We start from the raw sequence: 14,414 nt of genomic DNA on the forward strand, positions 1-14,414 counted from the left end.
TGTTGCATACGGTTAACCAAAGGGCTTGTTCTTTGTACCTCTGCATTTTTCAGATTATGGTCAATTAGGCTTCGAGACTTGCAGGATGTTTGCTTAGTGCCAAACTTTGAATTCCACAAAACTGCAAAGAGAATTCTTCTCCGTTTTCTTTGTAGACTTATTTAGTTCGTTAATTCTTTAAGTTTGACTCTTATCTGTTCATTTGCTTTGACATTTTTTTGCAGAACATCTCTATTTGATTTACAATATTTTGAAATAGTTGTCAAATGTTTTCCGGAAAAGTAACTCTGAAAATCTAGATTTTGGTCGATGAAAATGTTTTTCCAGTTTTCAGTTTTGCTAACTAGGTCTGGCAATCAGGTATGCCCACCAATATTGCTAAATTGCTCATTGCATCATTCATATGCTTAGCTATAAATAAATAAACAAAAGTCTTATAATTATGATGTGTGTACAAAGTTTTTATTTTAGTTTAGTGTAAGGAATTATCAAGAAGCAGCTACAGACTCGGAGAGTTCTTCCATGAGCTCCTTTTGCTCCAAAGCAGCACAAGCCTGCAAGAATTATACAAACATTCTTTAAGATTCACATTACCTAATAAAAACGTAAAAACATAAGTTTAAGGTTTAGGACCTGCACTGCATCCTCTAAGGCACCGTCAAGAAATGATGTAAGTGCAAAATTCATCTTAAGCCTATGATCAGTCACTCTACTGTCCTGTAATTTTCAGACATCATAAGCAAAACAGAATCCATCATATTTTCAAAGCAAGGCTCTGAATCCGTGTATTACCTTATAATTGTATGTTCTTATCTTTTCTGAACGAGCTCCAGTCCCAACCTGTTTCCGCAAGAATCGACATATAGCAGAATAAGATGAATATTTGATGATGAACTTGAGTTTAGAAAGACTGTGGGCATAGTAAAATGAAGTGGACCTGAGATTTCCTTTCATTCCTTATCTTCTCTTGTTGTTCCCTTACTTTTATTTCATACCTATATATAGAAATATAATGCATCAATAAGAAAAGACTAAGGTGGGACTTGATAGAGGAAGAAGAAGAAGAAGAGCAGAGAGTTTGCTCCTTGAATGTTGCTTACAGTTTTGCTCGCAGAAGCTGGAAAGCACGAGCCTTGTTTCTAATCTGAGTCCTTTCTTCTGTACAGAAAATGCGTATACCTGACGGTTTGTGGAATAGATCTATAGCCGTCTCCACCTTGTTCACATTTTGCCCTGCACCAAGACCTCTTTTCAGTATTACTAGCAATTAAAATGTGAGAGAAACATAAAGCGAATTTCTTTAGCATAACCTCCAGCGCCGCCAGATCTTGCAGATGTAAGTTCAATGTCCTTTGGATCAATCACCACTTCCACTTCATCAGCCTACAATAACAAAGACACAAAGCAGAGATGACAGTTTTGGACTGGTTACCAAGTTTCAATTAGAATATCGAAAAAAGGAACATGCGAAAGCTAGTTTACCTCTGGCATGATGGCTACAGTTGCTGTAGAAGTGTGTACACGACCCTGTGTTTCTGTTTGAGGAACACGCTGGACTCGATGAACACCAGATTCATATTTGAGTTTGCTATAGACACGATTTCCTTTAATCTCCATCACACACGTCTTGTAACCTCCATGTTCAGCCTTATAAAAGTAGGAAGATTATGCTCTACTGTACTTGTCAGTACACACTCCTTAAATGCCAAAAAAAAAAAAGACACAGAGCATCTCACCTCTGAGCATGAAACCATAGAAAACTTCCAAGAGCTGCGCTCGCTGTACCTCTGATACATACGCACCTGCAAGCAAGAGAATAATGCAAAGCAGATTGATTCATTGTAGGATCTGAAGTTTTAATTTATTGCACTTGCTTCTCTTAGCCATGATCTATAGGAACAATCACATTTGAAAGTTTTTATGATATAGGATTGAAACAAAATGGTGAATTACCATCAGATTGCGTTTTTTCATATAAAAAACTCGTAAGAATTTTCCGATCAGAAGGCATTAGAATCAGATAGATGAGCAGAAGAAATAAAGGAAAGCATGTACCTACAAGGTCACCAGTCCAAATTGCAGCTTCATCGCCACCAGTTCCTGCTCTAACTGTGGGAGGAACTAGAATTTCAGACTCGTCCAGAAGTAGAAAAGTATAACAATGTCGGGTAAGTCCGAGCAAAAGGCGGTTTTTCAAGAAGAAAAAAAGGCTAGTGTAGACAAATGATACTACTTGTCAACATATAGTTTAGTCAGCTACCTTCGAGCAATATGTTTCTGGCATCAAGAGGATCAGAAGGAAGAAGTAACACCTGACACAAGCAAACACAAAGTTACAACTTGAGGATCAGAATGAAGAGGGAAAACGGGCATCTTCAATTTTTTAAAATCAGCAACTGCTGAATAACGCGGCTATGGAACCAAGTCCAAAGGAATTGCCTGTTAAATGCTGAAGGAAAAGGGTCTAAACCTTAAGCTGTTTCTCAAGCCCCTCAATTTCTATAGAGAGAGAGTTGATTTCACTTCCTATCATTTCAGCCATATCTTCATCATCTCCAGCCTCTTTCGCCAAAACTGAAGCAAGAAAACAATCACAACCAGCTTCCGAGGAACAAAATCAAAGCAAAGTAAAAGAAAGGAGGAAACTTGAAGGGACCTTTGCTTTCTAGTAACTGCTTCTCACAGTCCTTGAATCTTCTGAAGACTGTTACAACCTAAAATTGAATTCAATGTTAAGAAACCCCGAAAAAAGCTGCAAATTTTGAAGACTAAAAGAATGTGCAAATACCTCGTCAAGCTCCGACATGGATTGTGCCAGTTTTTGGTATTCAGATTGATTCGAAACAACAGCTGGGTCAGCTAGTTTTACCTACGAGTAATTCGAAACTCTTAAGATTGAGATTAAGAAACAAACCCAGAAGTTAAAGAACATACCGATAACTCCTTCCATGTCTTCTCCACAGACTCCATTTTCCTAATGAGGTAAGGTTCCTAATATTCCCAACATACAAATCATCGAACAATTGTAAGCAAAATCGAACATTGGGACTACTAAAATCACTTACGGCCATACAGACGAGTCGTCGAGTCCTGCGAGACGGAGAAGGCGGCCACGAGACTAGACATACTCCAGCCGGTGGCTGCCTAGAACGTAAAGTGAATGGTGACGAGTGAAGATGAAGGAAGGCTCGAGCCGTTGGACTCGTAGTCATCGAGCTATTCATTGTCTAGAGTCTAGAGAGGTGGAAGAAGACGAGTGGCGCGGGAGTTGCTGCTGGATAAGGAAGCCTTTAGATGAAGAGACGCGTTTGGCTATTAGGACAAAACTATCCTCGACATTAAGTAAGAAACCCTTTTATTTATTGGGCCTTTAAGCCCATTATAATTTACATTCTCGGTTTCACCTTGTTAGTAGCTCCATGGCCCAAAGGATGTGAAGTCAAAACTGAAACTTCTGATACATCCGGAAGTTTAGTTTTCATTAAATAAAAAAAATCAATCTAATCGGTGACTCAATTTCATCTCTTCCTCCGGCGACGATGTCGATTTACAGGATCGCTAGAGCCTTACCCTTCTCCGGGATCTTAAGGTTCCTCCATTGTTTTCTTCTCTTCCTTGTATTACTGCGATAATATTGAAGAATTGACTGATAAAAAGAAGAGTTTTTTCTGTCGTTTCGATTACAACTTTTAGGTTGGGTAATGCTTGCATCATCTTTCTCCGTTTAACAAGAGATTGTATATCGATTTTTGTGCGTTTATGTTGACATACTAAGGTTTCATTTTACAGGCAGCTTGAGCAAGAAGCTGAAACTGTGATCAATGTTCTGCAACCTGGACCTTTGGGAATCATAGAGCACAAGTTCTCGGCTCAAGAGATTCGAGAGGCAAAAGCTACAGTTTCTAGAGCAGTTGATAATTGGCGAAGACATTCTGAGGTTGAGCATGCAAATGGCCTTTTAAAAGATTACCTTTACAAGTGAAGAAGTGAGTAAAAATCTCTACTTTTGTTTTCTTCTTTGTGTTCATGGCTGATGATGAATAAAGGCCTTTCATTTTGTTGAACAATCTTTAGAGCTCAATGAAAAAGCAAATCTTTCTCTTTTATTGCTGATAAGTCTTCTTAGCTTACATTGATTGATATAACAAGTATGGTAACTGAGAATACAAAGTTCTTGATCTTAGCACTAGACTTGTGTAAACTACAGAGTTGCACTTGTTGAAAACATATCCGTGCATGGTAGAGACTCCAAACCCGAAAATTTAAGAAGAAGCAAAACAACTATATATCATTCTCATCTTATTCTATCCTAGTTTGCATTTGGACTCTCTTGTCTTCTGTTACACCCATATGGCTCCGGCTCTTCTTAGCAACGCGGCCAGTTGGTTCTTGACATGAAGAGTCATTACCTGGTTAGCACCACCGATTAACTGTTGCCCTATGAACACAGCTGGTACACTTGGCTTACACCCCATCTGTACCAATGCCTTCTCGATCTCCTGACCGTTTGAGAATTGGTCTAGCTCGTAGACTGTCATCTTCGCCCCAAACCCTGAGATCAGTGTTTGAATTGAGTGACTCATGCAGCAAGAGCTTTTGCTGAATATCACCACTGGTTTGTCTGCAACTAAACTTCCAACGCTTTCCATTTTGATGTATATAAAAATGTGATACAAATGTAGGACTTAGTGTGACTGTGTGAGAGGGAACTCAAGGATCTTTATGTTTGTTTTTGCTTTGGTGCTACACAAAGTAAGCCTATTTATAGAGTTGGATACGTGGAGGATGTTAAGATTGCATAAATCAGATCTTTGTCACTTACTTTACTTCCCTCCTAGTGATCTGCCCTTTGGCGTTCTCTAAAAACTGCATGAACTTAGATTCTTTCGTTTTTTTGATATCAGATCCAAGTTGCATATACAGTTCATGTAAACTCTATAGTGCTTTTCTTTTTTCGGCAAAATCTTTTGCTTTTGATGCATCCACTGAGGTGGAGATTGGATTATGGATTATCCAGTTAGATGCTTATCTTTTCAAGCAACCATAGATTTCCCACAAGTTTCAGGCTCTAAAGAAACGGAAAGCAAGAAAAACAAACAAAAAGGATCGTCTTTGAGATACTTTTCTGCTTGTGTGACTAGGAGTCTATAGAGCAAGTAAGTGATCCAACACAGTTCTTACTTTAGCTTTTACACTATTGTCAAAACCATTTTTCGAGTTTGAATCACAACTTATCTAAATGTGAGAAGTTGGTCTTAACTTTTAAGAGTCTATGTTGTTGTTGTTGTTGTTGTTGTTGCATTGACTTATGACTTATGAGGAAGAGAATCCATGTTCATTGCGTTTTCAACCTTCCAAAAATACAAAATTTAAGCAGAATTTAACAGGAAAGCATGATTCTGACACCAGATTTGGAAATCTACAGAAATGAAGAATCTTTGGCAGATTCGTGATAAGGCCATGTGTCGATTGAATTAGCAAAATTTATGGGTGATAATAAGCATAGATTCGTCATAATTTTCTTCTTTTGGTGATAAAATCTCAAGATTCGGAAGGAACAACTTGTGTACGTTAATATTCCTTTCAGAACTCGAGAACTGTCTCTGCCAAATTGGCTCGCAAACTTGTTCAAAGGTCATATGTTTCTTCGAGTCATTTTCTCCGTACAACATTCGTGTTGTGTAATGAAAAACCTGGAACTGTGTAGAAATAGATTATGCTTCGCCTTGTAACCAAATCAAAAACTGAAGTTACAGATTGGTTCTCTCTCAAATCCAACAAACATTAAAGAAGAAAGATTTTCAGTAAACTTTTGATACAAAAGTACTTTTCTTATAGCTTGAGATAAAGTTCATCATCCGGTGATGTTGTGGACGAGCACCACGGAGTTATAATGCTCCCCGAGCCCAAAAGCATGTCGGTGATACGATAACAAGAGACTCGAGTCATCGCCGGATTTATACTCTTTGCCCATTTCAACGTCTGGAAACGACCCAGAATACACCTTTATGTGTTTCCTCAAGCAATGTGTTAACGCTCCAAGCTCCAATTGACTGCCCCAAGCCGCGGTTGACTCGACTTCTCTGCAGTATTTCTCAAACCGCTCTTCTGCAGATCCACTGTTGGAGTCGCCCTCAGTCTCTGACAAGAAAAACGGGAGAAAATCGGTTTTGTGCTCTCTCATGTACGAAGCAGCCATTTCTCTTAGGTTCTGGTATGTGTAAGGAGATGCACCGCCTGAGCGATTGGCAAGCTGATTCTCAACAGCCCGGTAAAGGCAATGTCCGTCTGGTTTTATCTCATTGATTGTTAATCCCAATGGTTTAAGCTTCTTCTCAAGCTTTGCGTTCTCGACCACACGATCACTTGTCACTTGGCTTTGCTCCTCTTTGATTCTCTGCTCTCTATCTGCTTCTTCCTTAGCCCGTTTCTCGCGCCTCTTCACGCTCTTGCTGGGCTTTGAGTGCTCTTGTTGAGCAGTGACTGAGACTCCAGCTATAGCTCTGACTAACGTGTCGATGTCTCCTTTTTTCTCATTCGTTTGGTCCTTGGCAACGGTGCTGCTGCTGCTGCTAAAACCTTGAGAGGCGAGTTCTTTCAACTGTTTCTCCTTGAGCTTTGAGGAAAGTTTGGAAACGTCTTCTTCGACTTGCTTCTTCTTAGCTTTTTGTTCAGCTTTGCTACCTTTTGCGGCTACCTTCTTCATCTCTGTCTCTTTGTTCTGAAGTTGTTTAATCTCTTGCCTACAATAAACAACAACATTTAGAATCACTTAAGAGAAAGAAGCATTGTCAATTATCCAAAGAAAGCATAACGATGCTGTTACCTGTGGCGAGCAAGCATCTCATCAACTGTTTCATGTTGCTCCTGAGAAGCATCAATGGGGGTTTCTTGGGATACACTATCTCCAGATGCCATTTAAGAAGCCTAAATAAATAGAAGAAGAAGCTAAAGAAATCTGTCAAGACAAGGAATACCACAAACCCAGTTATCTAACACGTAATTTGGTTTAGACTTCAGACACATTCAAGACTAAGTTGGCTTTAAGACAACAACAACACTTAGCATAAATCCAAAGTACACAATAACTCTAGAAACCAGACCAAACCCGTTTTCCAATTCAATATTCCACCAAACTTACTGATACCTACCACTAAAGGATATACAGAACCAAAACAAAACAAAAAAAAAAGTTGATGCAGCAGATGACAAGGGATTTTCTTTCTTCGTTCATCTATAAGAGAAATCTAGAGCTTCAAAATTCAAGTTGAAGTAACTGGTTCGATTATCAAATAATGAAATAAAAAAACGCGAGAGAGAGGTTCCGAGTTCATACCTTTGATCCAAAGGAGAAGAATCCAAGATTAGTGATTTATTTAGGGTTTACGCTTCAGGCGACAAAAGCAGCAAAAATTAATAATTAAAAAAAAAAAAACAAAAATGAGGAAAATGGGCTACTGTCGAGAATGGTCGTAGATTGAATTTATTGGGCCCAAAGGCCTATCAAAGCGAGTCTTGTGGGCTTTCTTAATCCATCGGACCCTCTCTGTCGGTTAGAAGTTTGTAGAGAGGTTCGAAATCAATCACTTTAATTTTTTATATTCTCGCAATCATCGTTACCGTGATTTAACTTATCGAATCAGTGTAAATATTCCTGGGATAGGGATTAAGTGAGAGATTTAATTTTACCCTTACTTATATTTTCTGTTGAATTTCTGTTTGATCTTTTCGTTCAATTAGTTTCTACGTTGCCCTATTTCACTCGAGTTTGTTTAACTCGTTTAAAAGCTTTGTTTCAAAGGAAATTATGTTTTCCGTTGGCTTTGTTCTTGGGAAGTTTATTTCCAATGTTGTATGTTTTTTACCTTTATTCAATAAATAAAATATCCAGATGACAAAAAAAAAAAAAAAAAAAAAACTTATCGAATCAGTGAGGAACCTAAATCTTGGGCAAGTGGAGATCATATATTATTCTGTCAACGCTTTGGTTATTAAAAAGGAAAAAAAAAAATCTAATCGATAAATCTATGGACGGTCGATATTGTGACCTAAAAATATAAATATCAGAAACTTATGTACAATGTAATGTACATACATACTATGATTATACATGAGGAGGTACCCGCCAGGTGGTTTCGATTTTCCGACGATTGGAAAGATAATTATCTAGCATATATATATATATATATATATATATATATATATATATATATATATATTAGGTGAAGATATTTATAAGAATATGAAATCAAGTGAAAGAACAAAAAAAAGACGAAAATTATTAATATGTTTTGTCTAAATATCGATTCTCGTATGGCCAAGTGGAGAGTGTCTTAAACTGTAGTTTTAGTTGCTAAAGCATATTGGCCATAAATTCTTGGAAAGGGCAAGTCCCATTGAAGAAGATACTAAAATGTTTGTAGTTTTATTGCGTTCTTTTTATCAAATCTTCAAATCTTAATTAGTCTACTCATGAATTCAATAGCATTAATGATTTATACGTTAAACGAACAATGGGACAATAAACAGTATAGTGACGGAATAACATAAACTAAATGAATAATTCTGTAACTGGTTTCAAATCATAGTTAATTATGTTAATGAAACAACTAGTATTAGCTAGGATGGCATTTTGCATGGTAAACATAGTTTGAAACCGGTATCTAGATGGCTACAACCATCTACCGGTATCTAGATGGCTACAACCATCTCTAAGGTTCTTTTCATAATGTCAACCCAATAAATTCAATAAAATAGTTGTATTTTCGATTTCGATATTAGTATGAGAAAGAAGGAATATATATCCAATGGACCAATGGGTTACAGTAGAAACAAGACAACTAGGCGACACATGGATTAGTATCTTCATTTGCACACACACATTACATATCATCATATATGCAAAGAATAACTTTCATTACATATTCCTATACGATCGAGCACATATATATATTATCTAATGCATATGAATGTATTTGTGGAGTGGGGTCAGATGTGGATAATCTTCTTATCTCAGATTTTTTTCCATGTCAAAGATGACGCAACAGTCACCACTCACCACCAAATCCCTGCGCTTTTTTTTTTCCTCTTTGCATACACTTTACTTTTGACATTTTAAAACTGTTTGTGTTTTTTGTTATTTTAAATGTAACAACTATGAAACATAATGCATAGACCATTTAATAATTGTTTAATTGTTAATCATTTATCATATACATTTGATCCTCTTACTAAATTCATGCATCTATAGATTTTGTCGTCCACGTTCAGTGCCAACATATACGAGATGATTTTGTCTAGAAATGGCATTAATCTTTTTCAGGTAATTAGACTTTATAATATAAATACAATAATGTCAACTACATTATGTCATGAGTATCTTTATTATCAGCAAAACGCATCAACTATCCTCTTTTTGTTAATGCCACATTACAGAAAATTATTAACCTTCCACGTTTCCACTATAGAAAAATGGGAATAAGATATAAATTTATAAAAATTAATGTTTTGGGTACGTGATGCTACTGCCAGCCACCGACCGAAAGGTTATATAATTCATCTCTCTATTATTTTCTTACTGATGTTGAAATATCTTACAACTTTTAATCCCATCTCTACTATAAATCCATTTCAAAAGTAAAATTACAAATTAAATAAATAGAAACAAGTGTCTCCATCACACGAAATCATCAGGTAAGCATTTTTTCTTATCCAAAATTATATCACAAAGAACTTAGCTTCTTTCTAGGAAATTTTGTTTGTGGGGCACTTCAATATATATAACAATACAAATTTAGTGTGGGGTATATCATTCATATATTTATCCATAATATCTTTGTAGAAAGAAAATCCCACAAATAAAATAATCCAAAATCTTCCACGATAACCATTATAAATAACAGCTGATCCAAGCATATGTTCAACACAACCTAAGCCTTTCTCATTACAAAAAACAAAACTTAGTTACGAACTTTCTTGATCATCGCAAATGGAGAGAATAAGAGATTTGTCGTCGAAGAAAGCGGCGGTGATATTCACAAAGAGCTCATGTTGCATGTGCCATAGCATCAAGACGCTATTCTACGAACTAGGCGCTAGTCCGGCAATCCACGAGCTCGACAAAGACCCCGAAGGCCGCGAAATGGAGCGAGCCCTACGTGCCCTTGGCTCATCGAACCCGGCGGTTCCAGCTGTTTTCGTTGGAGGAAGGTACATCGGATCAGCCAAAGACATCATCTCATTCCACGTCGACGGGTCGCTCAAGCAGATGCTTAAAGACGCTAAGGCCATTTGGTTATAGCGTCCGATCATCGTACATGTATGTATATATCTATATGTATATGTATGCACATGTAATTGTGTCAATAATCGAAGTGCTAAAAGCGCATATATGATATATATAATCGGGAAGGAGCATAGATGTATTAAAATGCTTTGCTTCCTTCGCGTGGAGGTTATTGTATAATAAGTTATATACATGTATAGATGTATATATGTATGTTGAGTCACGTACGTACATTGTACGGATGAAAAGACAAGTGTACATTTAAGCACTGTTGTAACATTAGTGTAGAATTCCACGTAATTAATTAAGAGTAAACTCAAATCTTAAAATCGTCATTCGTTAAAATACTACTGAATTAAGATTAGTATTTTTTTTTTGTTCTTTCAACTTTTTTTGGTATCTAATATGTTCTCTTACAAAGACATCAGTTGGAGCAATTTACACTTAGGGGAGATTAGTATTATTGTACTGACGAATGAATATAGAGTTAATAGCTAAGTATGGTATGATGATTTGATAGATCGACGACGTGACAAGACAAAGGATGTTTATCAAGAACGAATTATTCACGTAGGTGAGTACTATAGGTTCCCTTATCTTTGGTGAATCGAAAAAGGGAGAATCTTATACACTTCAAAAGCTTCCACCCATAAGTCATCGGAACATGGAACAACTCTAACTAAAACATGTGGCCACCGTGAAAATTCACGTTGCATTCCAGAATAAATTTTATCGAGTGAGTGAGATCAATTTCAAAAATGTTTAATTATATCTAACCATCATTTAGTAACGTAAAAATCTCCCCTAACTATGTTTCAACCTCTAAAATCATTATGATGCTTAGTACATATATAATTACAAGTACAAACTAAACTTTTGCAATTAGCTATTAAAGTCTCTACGATACATAAAATATGGTTGAGTAAACACATTTTGCAATCCTCTATGAAAACGATGTTGGAGATACAATCCAAGTCCCACATCGGAAGTTTGATGGGACAATCAATAATATATAAAGGGTTAGGGCCAATCCACTAATTGCCAATTGGTTTTTAGTTGGAAGCCCAGAATTAGCCCAAATTTAACATGGTATCAGAGCCCAAGGTTCAAATTCTGGTGGACCTAGAAAAGTGGATACGGACATACCTCAAACCCGAGTAATGGGGGCCCGAGAAAGGCGCTTATTATCGGTCCGAGTGAGGGATCGAGGAGGTGTGTTAAGATCCATGTGGTCCTTGGATTGAAGGGGAGATTGTTGGAGATACAATCCAAGTCCCACATCGGAAGTTTGATGGGACAATCAATAATATATAAAGGTTAGGGCCAATCCACTAATTGCCAATTGGTTTTTAGTTGGAAGCCCAGAATTAGCCCAAATTTAACAAACGATACATACTAGCAATCGGTCTACCATTCTACATATATATATATATGTAGATATGTCCCTGTTGAGAGACGGCAAGAGCAGAATCAAACATGAGTGTAAGTGTGAGATAGACAACGAATATTTGTCTTAAGCAAGTTGGTGGTAGGGGCACACAATTAATAAGGGAATACTCACTACATATTACATATAATTGATAGATATATTATCACCGAAAGCTGAAATCCTGGTGTTGGTTTATTCATTCTTCTTTTTAGCCTAAGGATATATTATTTACTCAATGTATAGTGAGGTCTAGCTAGGGAGAATCGGGCTTTGATAAATTGACAAGCCCATATTGCTTCTTCTGCAGTATTTGGCTTTAAAATCATGTCTATTATTTGTTGGTATATCAAAGCATATTTATCAAAAGTGAAATACCTTTGAATAGCTGTGAAACAAGTTATACGGACAATTATAACGGATACTCCAGAAATTTCCAAATTAGCATTAGTTAGTAACTATTTTATCCTTGCCTAACTATATAAAGTAATAAAACTAATTACAATTTGAAATCAAAATTATAATACGATCGCATGTAGCGTCAATCAAATGCTTATATTAAATTTTTAATATTAAAATTGTGTTATTTTTGGGACTTTGGAAATTGTGTGCTAAATTTTGTAACAAAAGCTATTTGAGAATTGCCCTATTTAAAAAAAAACTATGTAGTGACCAATTATTTATCCATTGAATAAAATGAAAATCACTCCTAATTGTCGTTTCTGTTAATTGACGTTCATATGGACGTTAGCTTGTACCTAAAGTAAGGGACACAAACATGCATTCGCTATATGCTTTTCGTTGGTCTCTTCAAAATCCTATAATCGACAACATATGTAAATTATTTTCTGCGTGATTAACGTACTGATCTTAATATGTTTATATTCGTCATAAAAAGCGTAGGACACATCCATTATACGGCCCATGTGCTAAGTATTCATGAAAACACTCGCGTAGCTTCACTCGCTTGTCATGAGATTCTGTAATGGGAAACTGTTCATTTATCTATCTGACACAGAGATTCGAAGTCGTTAACCTCTCGAGTCTCGAATCGTATGCTTGATTTACTGTTATCGTACCATTTTTCAATTTTATAGCTTCAAAATAAATACTCCCTCCGTTCCTAGATATTTGATGTTCTAGAGTTTTAGTTTGTTCCACAAAGTTTGATTTTTTAGATTTTTGTTTTATTTTTTATTGATTAAAATTAATATATCGTAAACTTCAAGACGTAATGATTAACTGTTTTCTAATACTATTGGTTCAAAGTTTTTAAAAAATGTTTAGTATAAAAAAGTAATTGATTAATAATTAAATAATGATTGTTTCTTAATATATGTGAAAACTCTAAAACATCAATCTTTTAGGAATAGAGAGAGGAAGAGAAATCATTTATTTGTTTGAGAAAAAAAAAAAAAAATCATTTATTTATTACAACTTGTTCAGCCAAAACAGAACATTAACAAATGGTCTTTTTCTCGCAAAGCTGCTTTAATTCTTCGGAGGGAATCTGAATTTTTCTTTAATTATTTCCTGTTCAAAGAAAAAGCGACCAGTCCAAAGACTTTCACTACTTGCCTTCCTATAAATAGCCCAAGCAGATCATCGAGTCTTCTAACGAACAAAAAAACATACACTAAAGCTACATATTCTTTAAGATACATAATTTCTCGATTGTCCTGAGCCCTCAGATCAAAATCTGACCATGGACAAGGTGATGAGAATGTCATCGGAGAAAGGAGTCGTAATCTTCACGAAAAGCTCATGCTGTCTCTGCTACGCCGTGCAAATCCTTTTCCGTGACCTTAGGGTTCAACCAACAATCCACGAGATCGACAACGATCCTGACTGCCGAGAGATTGAGAAGGCCTTAGTTCGTCTTGGCTGCGCCAACGCGGTTCCTGCGGTCTTTGTAAGTGGCAAGCTCGTGGGTTCGACCAACGATGTCATGTCGCTTCACCTAAGTGGCTCTCTCGTTCCCTTGATCAAGCCGTATCAGTCATTTCATAACTAGAAAAACAATCGATGCATAAGAAAGATAATTAGTATACGTTAATTGGATAGTGAGAATAATGATGGAAAGATATCACGTAAATGTGTATCAGGTTCTTATTTATATCGAGTTTAGCTTATGTCTAAGAAATTAATTAGCTAGCTTTGTATTTCCAGCTTAACTAATCGGTGGATGTACTGATCTATGTGTGTTATCTATTTAATGGAAAAATTATTGATCAAATGTTATACTGTATTTCGTTTTAATTTTTGCCTTTCTTATAATACTAATCGACTATTATCACGTTTCTGAATGAGCTTAATAACATTAATCTGGAGGTCGTTTATAATGATATCGAATGAAAAATAGGAGGTCGTTTATAAATATTTCTATGTTTCAAACGAAATGTGTCTAGTGAGTATATTAAGATATTTAAATATAGGTCCACAAATATGATAAACCAAAGAGACCATGACATTTTCCCAACCCCTAGCTTTACAAGTCACAATGACTCGGTAGAAGAAGATCTCGAGCGGTCCAATATCAAAATCCTAGAAGTGTTTATTTTTCCATCTACCTCTCAATCTCATATTACAAAATACGTAAGAACATGTATGAATATTGAATCTGACGACTACAAATAAGTGTTATGTTTTAGGAACAGTTATTCATTTATTCTCCATGCTCACTTTATATCATGATAACGAAGC

General features: G+C 36.2%; 6 protein-coding genes across 8 annotated transcripts; 3 read left to right on the top strand and 3 right to left on the bottom strand.

Moving 5' to 3' along the window:
- Positions 1 to 375: 375 nt before the first annotated feature.
- Positions 376 to 3,309, bottom strand: LOC9312763 (peptide chain release factor APG3, chloroplastic). Its single transcript, XM_002878440.2, has 15 exons — positions 3,066 to 3,309; positions 2,935 to 2,991; positions 2,789 to 2,869; positions 2,657 to 2,714; positions 2,471 to 2,574; positions 2,261 to 2,312; positions 2,060 to 2,109; positions 1,737 to 1,802; positions 1,483 to 1,647; positions 1,311 to 1,383; positions 1,101 to 1,233; positions 938 to 995; positions 793 to 840; positions 634 to 717; positions 376 to 554 (listed from the first exon to the last, which is right to left on the bottom strand). The coding sequence occupies exons 1-15, from the start codon at positions 3,222 to 3,224 to the stop codon at positions 489 to 491; spliced, it is 1,254 nt and encodes a 417-aa protein (XP_002878486.1). The 5' UTR covers positions 3,225 to 3,309; the 3' UTR covers positions 376 to 488.
- Positions 3,310 to 3,424: 115 nt separating this feature from the next.
- LOC9314555 lies at positions 3,425 to 4,106 on the top strand. The gene is made up of 2 exons (XM_021024119.1): positions 3,425 to 3,589; positions 3,790 to 4,106. Exons 1-2 carry the CDS (start codon positions 3,540 to 3,542, stop codon positions 3,980 to 3,982), a joined length of 243 nt encoding a protein of 80 aa, XP_020879778.1. The 5' UTR covers positions 3,425 to 3,539; the 3' UTR covers positions 3,983 to 4,106.
- On the bottom strand, positions 4,084 to 5,218 carry LOC9312764 (monothiol glutaredoxin-S6). Its single transcript, XM_021024118.1, has one exon. The coding sequence runs from the start codon at positions 4,647 to 4,649 to the stop codon at positions 4,341 to 4,343; it is 309 nt and encodes a 102-aa protein (XP_020879777.1). The 5' UTR covers positions 4,650 to 5,218; the 3' UTR covers positions 4,084 to 4,340.
- A 482-nt stretch (positions 5,219 to 5,700) lies between these two features.
- LOC9314556 (OTU domain-containing protein 6B) lies at positions 5,701 to 7,427 on the bottom strand. 3 transcript variants are annotated; one of them, XM_021024115.1, is made up of 3 exons: positions 7,337 to 7,427; positions 6,827 to 6,927; positions 5,701 to 6,743 (listed from the first exon to the last, which is right to left on the bottom strand). In XM_021024115.1, exons 2-3 carry the CDS (start codon positions 6,916 to 6,918, stop codon positions 5,855 to 5,857), a joined length of 981 nt encoding a protein of 326 aa, XP_020879774.1. In that variant the 5' UTR covers positions 6,919 to 6,927; positions 7,337 to 7,427; the 3' UTR covers positions 5,701 to 5,854. The 3 variants fall into 3 exon arrangements, with proteins under 3 accessions (XP_020879774.1, XP_020879775.1, XP_020879773.1); XM_021024116.1 differs by having other exon boundaries at positions 6,827 to 6,948; positions 7,337 to 7,353; XM_021024114.1 differs by having other exon boundaries at positions 6,827 to 7,425.
- Positions 7,428 to 9,756: 2,329 nt separating this feature from the next.
- Positions 9,757 to 10,614, top strand: LOC9314557 (glutaredoxin-C11). The gene has a single exon (XM_002876650.2). The coding sequence runs from the start codon at positions 9,989 to 9,991 to the stop codon at positions 10,298 to 10,300; it is 312 nt and encodes a 103-aa protein (XP_002876696.1). The 5' UTR covers positions 9,757 to 9,988; the 3' UTR covers positions 10,301 to 10,614.
- A 2,671-nt stretch (positions 10,615 to 13,285) lies between these two features.
- On the top strand, positions 13,286 to 13,967 carry LOC9312765 (glutaredoxin-C14). Its single transcript, XM_002876651.2, has one exon. It carries the CDS (start codon positions 13,417 to 13,419, stop codon positions 13,723 to 13,725), a length of 309 nt encoding a protein of 102 aa, XP_002876697.2. The 5' UTR covers positions 13,286 to 13,416; the 3' UTR covers positions 13,726 to 13,967.
- Positions 13,968 to 14,414: the final 447 nt, after the last annotated feature.

The sequence above is a fragment of the Arabidopsis lyrata genome (assembly GCF_000004255.2).
Source record: "Arabidopsis lyrata subsp. lyrata unplaced genomic scaffold ARALYscaffold_5, whole genome shotgun sequence".
Taxonomy (NCBI): Eukaryota; Viridiplantae; Streptophyta; class Magnoliopsida; order Brassicales; family Brassicaceae; genus Arabidopsis; species Arabidopsis lyrata.

Excerpts from the sequence above, each read along its gene's own strand:
- LOC9312763 (XM_002878440.2), bottom strand. The coding sequence starts at position 3,224 with ATGAATAGCTCGATGACTACGAGTCCAACGGCTCGAGCCTTCCTTCAT. Across the intron at positions 1,803-2,059 it reads CAATTTGGACTGGTGACCTT|GTGCGTATGTATCAGAGGTA; the intron begins GTAGGTACATGC and ends TCTTGCTTGCAG. Across the intron at positions 841-937 it reads GGAATGAAAGGAAATCTCAG|GTTGGGACTGGAGCTCGTTC; the intron begins GTCCACTTCATT and ends TTGCGGAAACAG.
- LOC9314555 (XM_021024119.1), top strand. The coding sequence starts at position 3,540 with ATGTCGATTTACAGGATCGCTAGAGCCTTACCCTTCTCCGGGATCTTA. Across the intron at positions 3,590-3,789 it reads CCCTTCTCCGGGATCTTAAG|GCAGCTTGAGCAAGAAGCTG; the intron begins GTTCCTCCATTG and ends TTCATTTTACAG.
- LOC9312764 (XM_021024118.1), bottom strand. The coding sequence starts at position 4,649 with ATGGAAAGCGTTGGAAGTTTAGTTGCAGACAAACCAGTGGTGATATTC.
- LOC9314556 (XM_021024115.1), bottom strand. The coding sequence starts at position 6,918 with ATGGCATCTGGAGATAGTGTATCCCAAGAAACCCCCATTGATGCTTCT. Across the intron at positions 6,744-6,826 it reads GAGATGCTTGCTCGCCACAG|GCAAGAGATTAAACAACTTC; the intron begins GTAACAGCATCG and ends TGTTTATTGTAG.
- LOC9314557 (XM_002876650.2), top strand. The coding sequence starts at position 9,989 with ATGGAGAGAATAAGAGATTTGTCGTCGAAGAAAGCGGCGGTGATATTC.
- LOC9312765 (XM_002876651.2), top strand. The coding sequence starts at position 13,417 with ATGGACAAGGTGATGAGAATGTCATCGGAGAAAGGAGTCGTAATCTTC.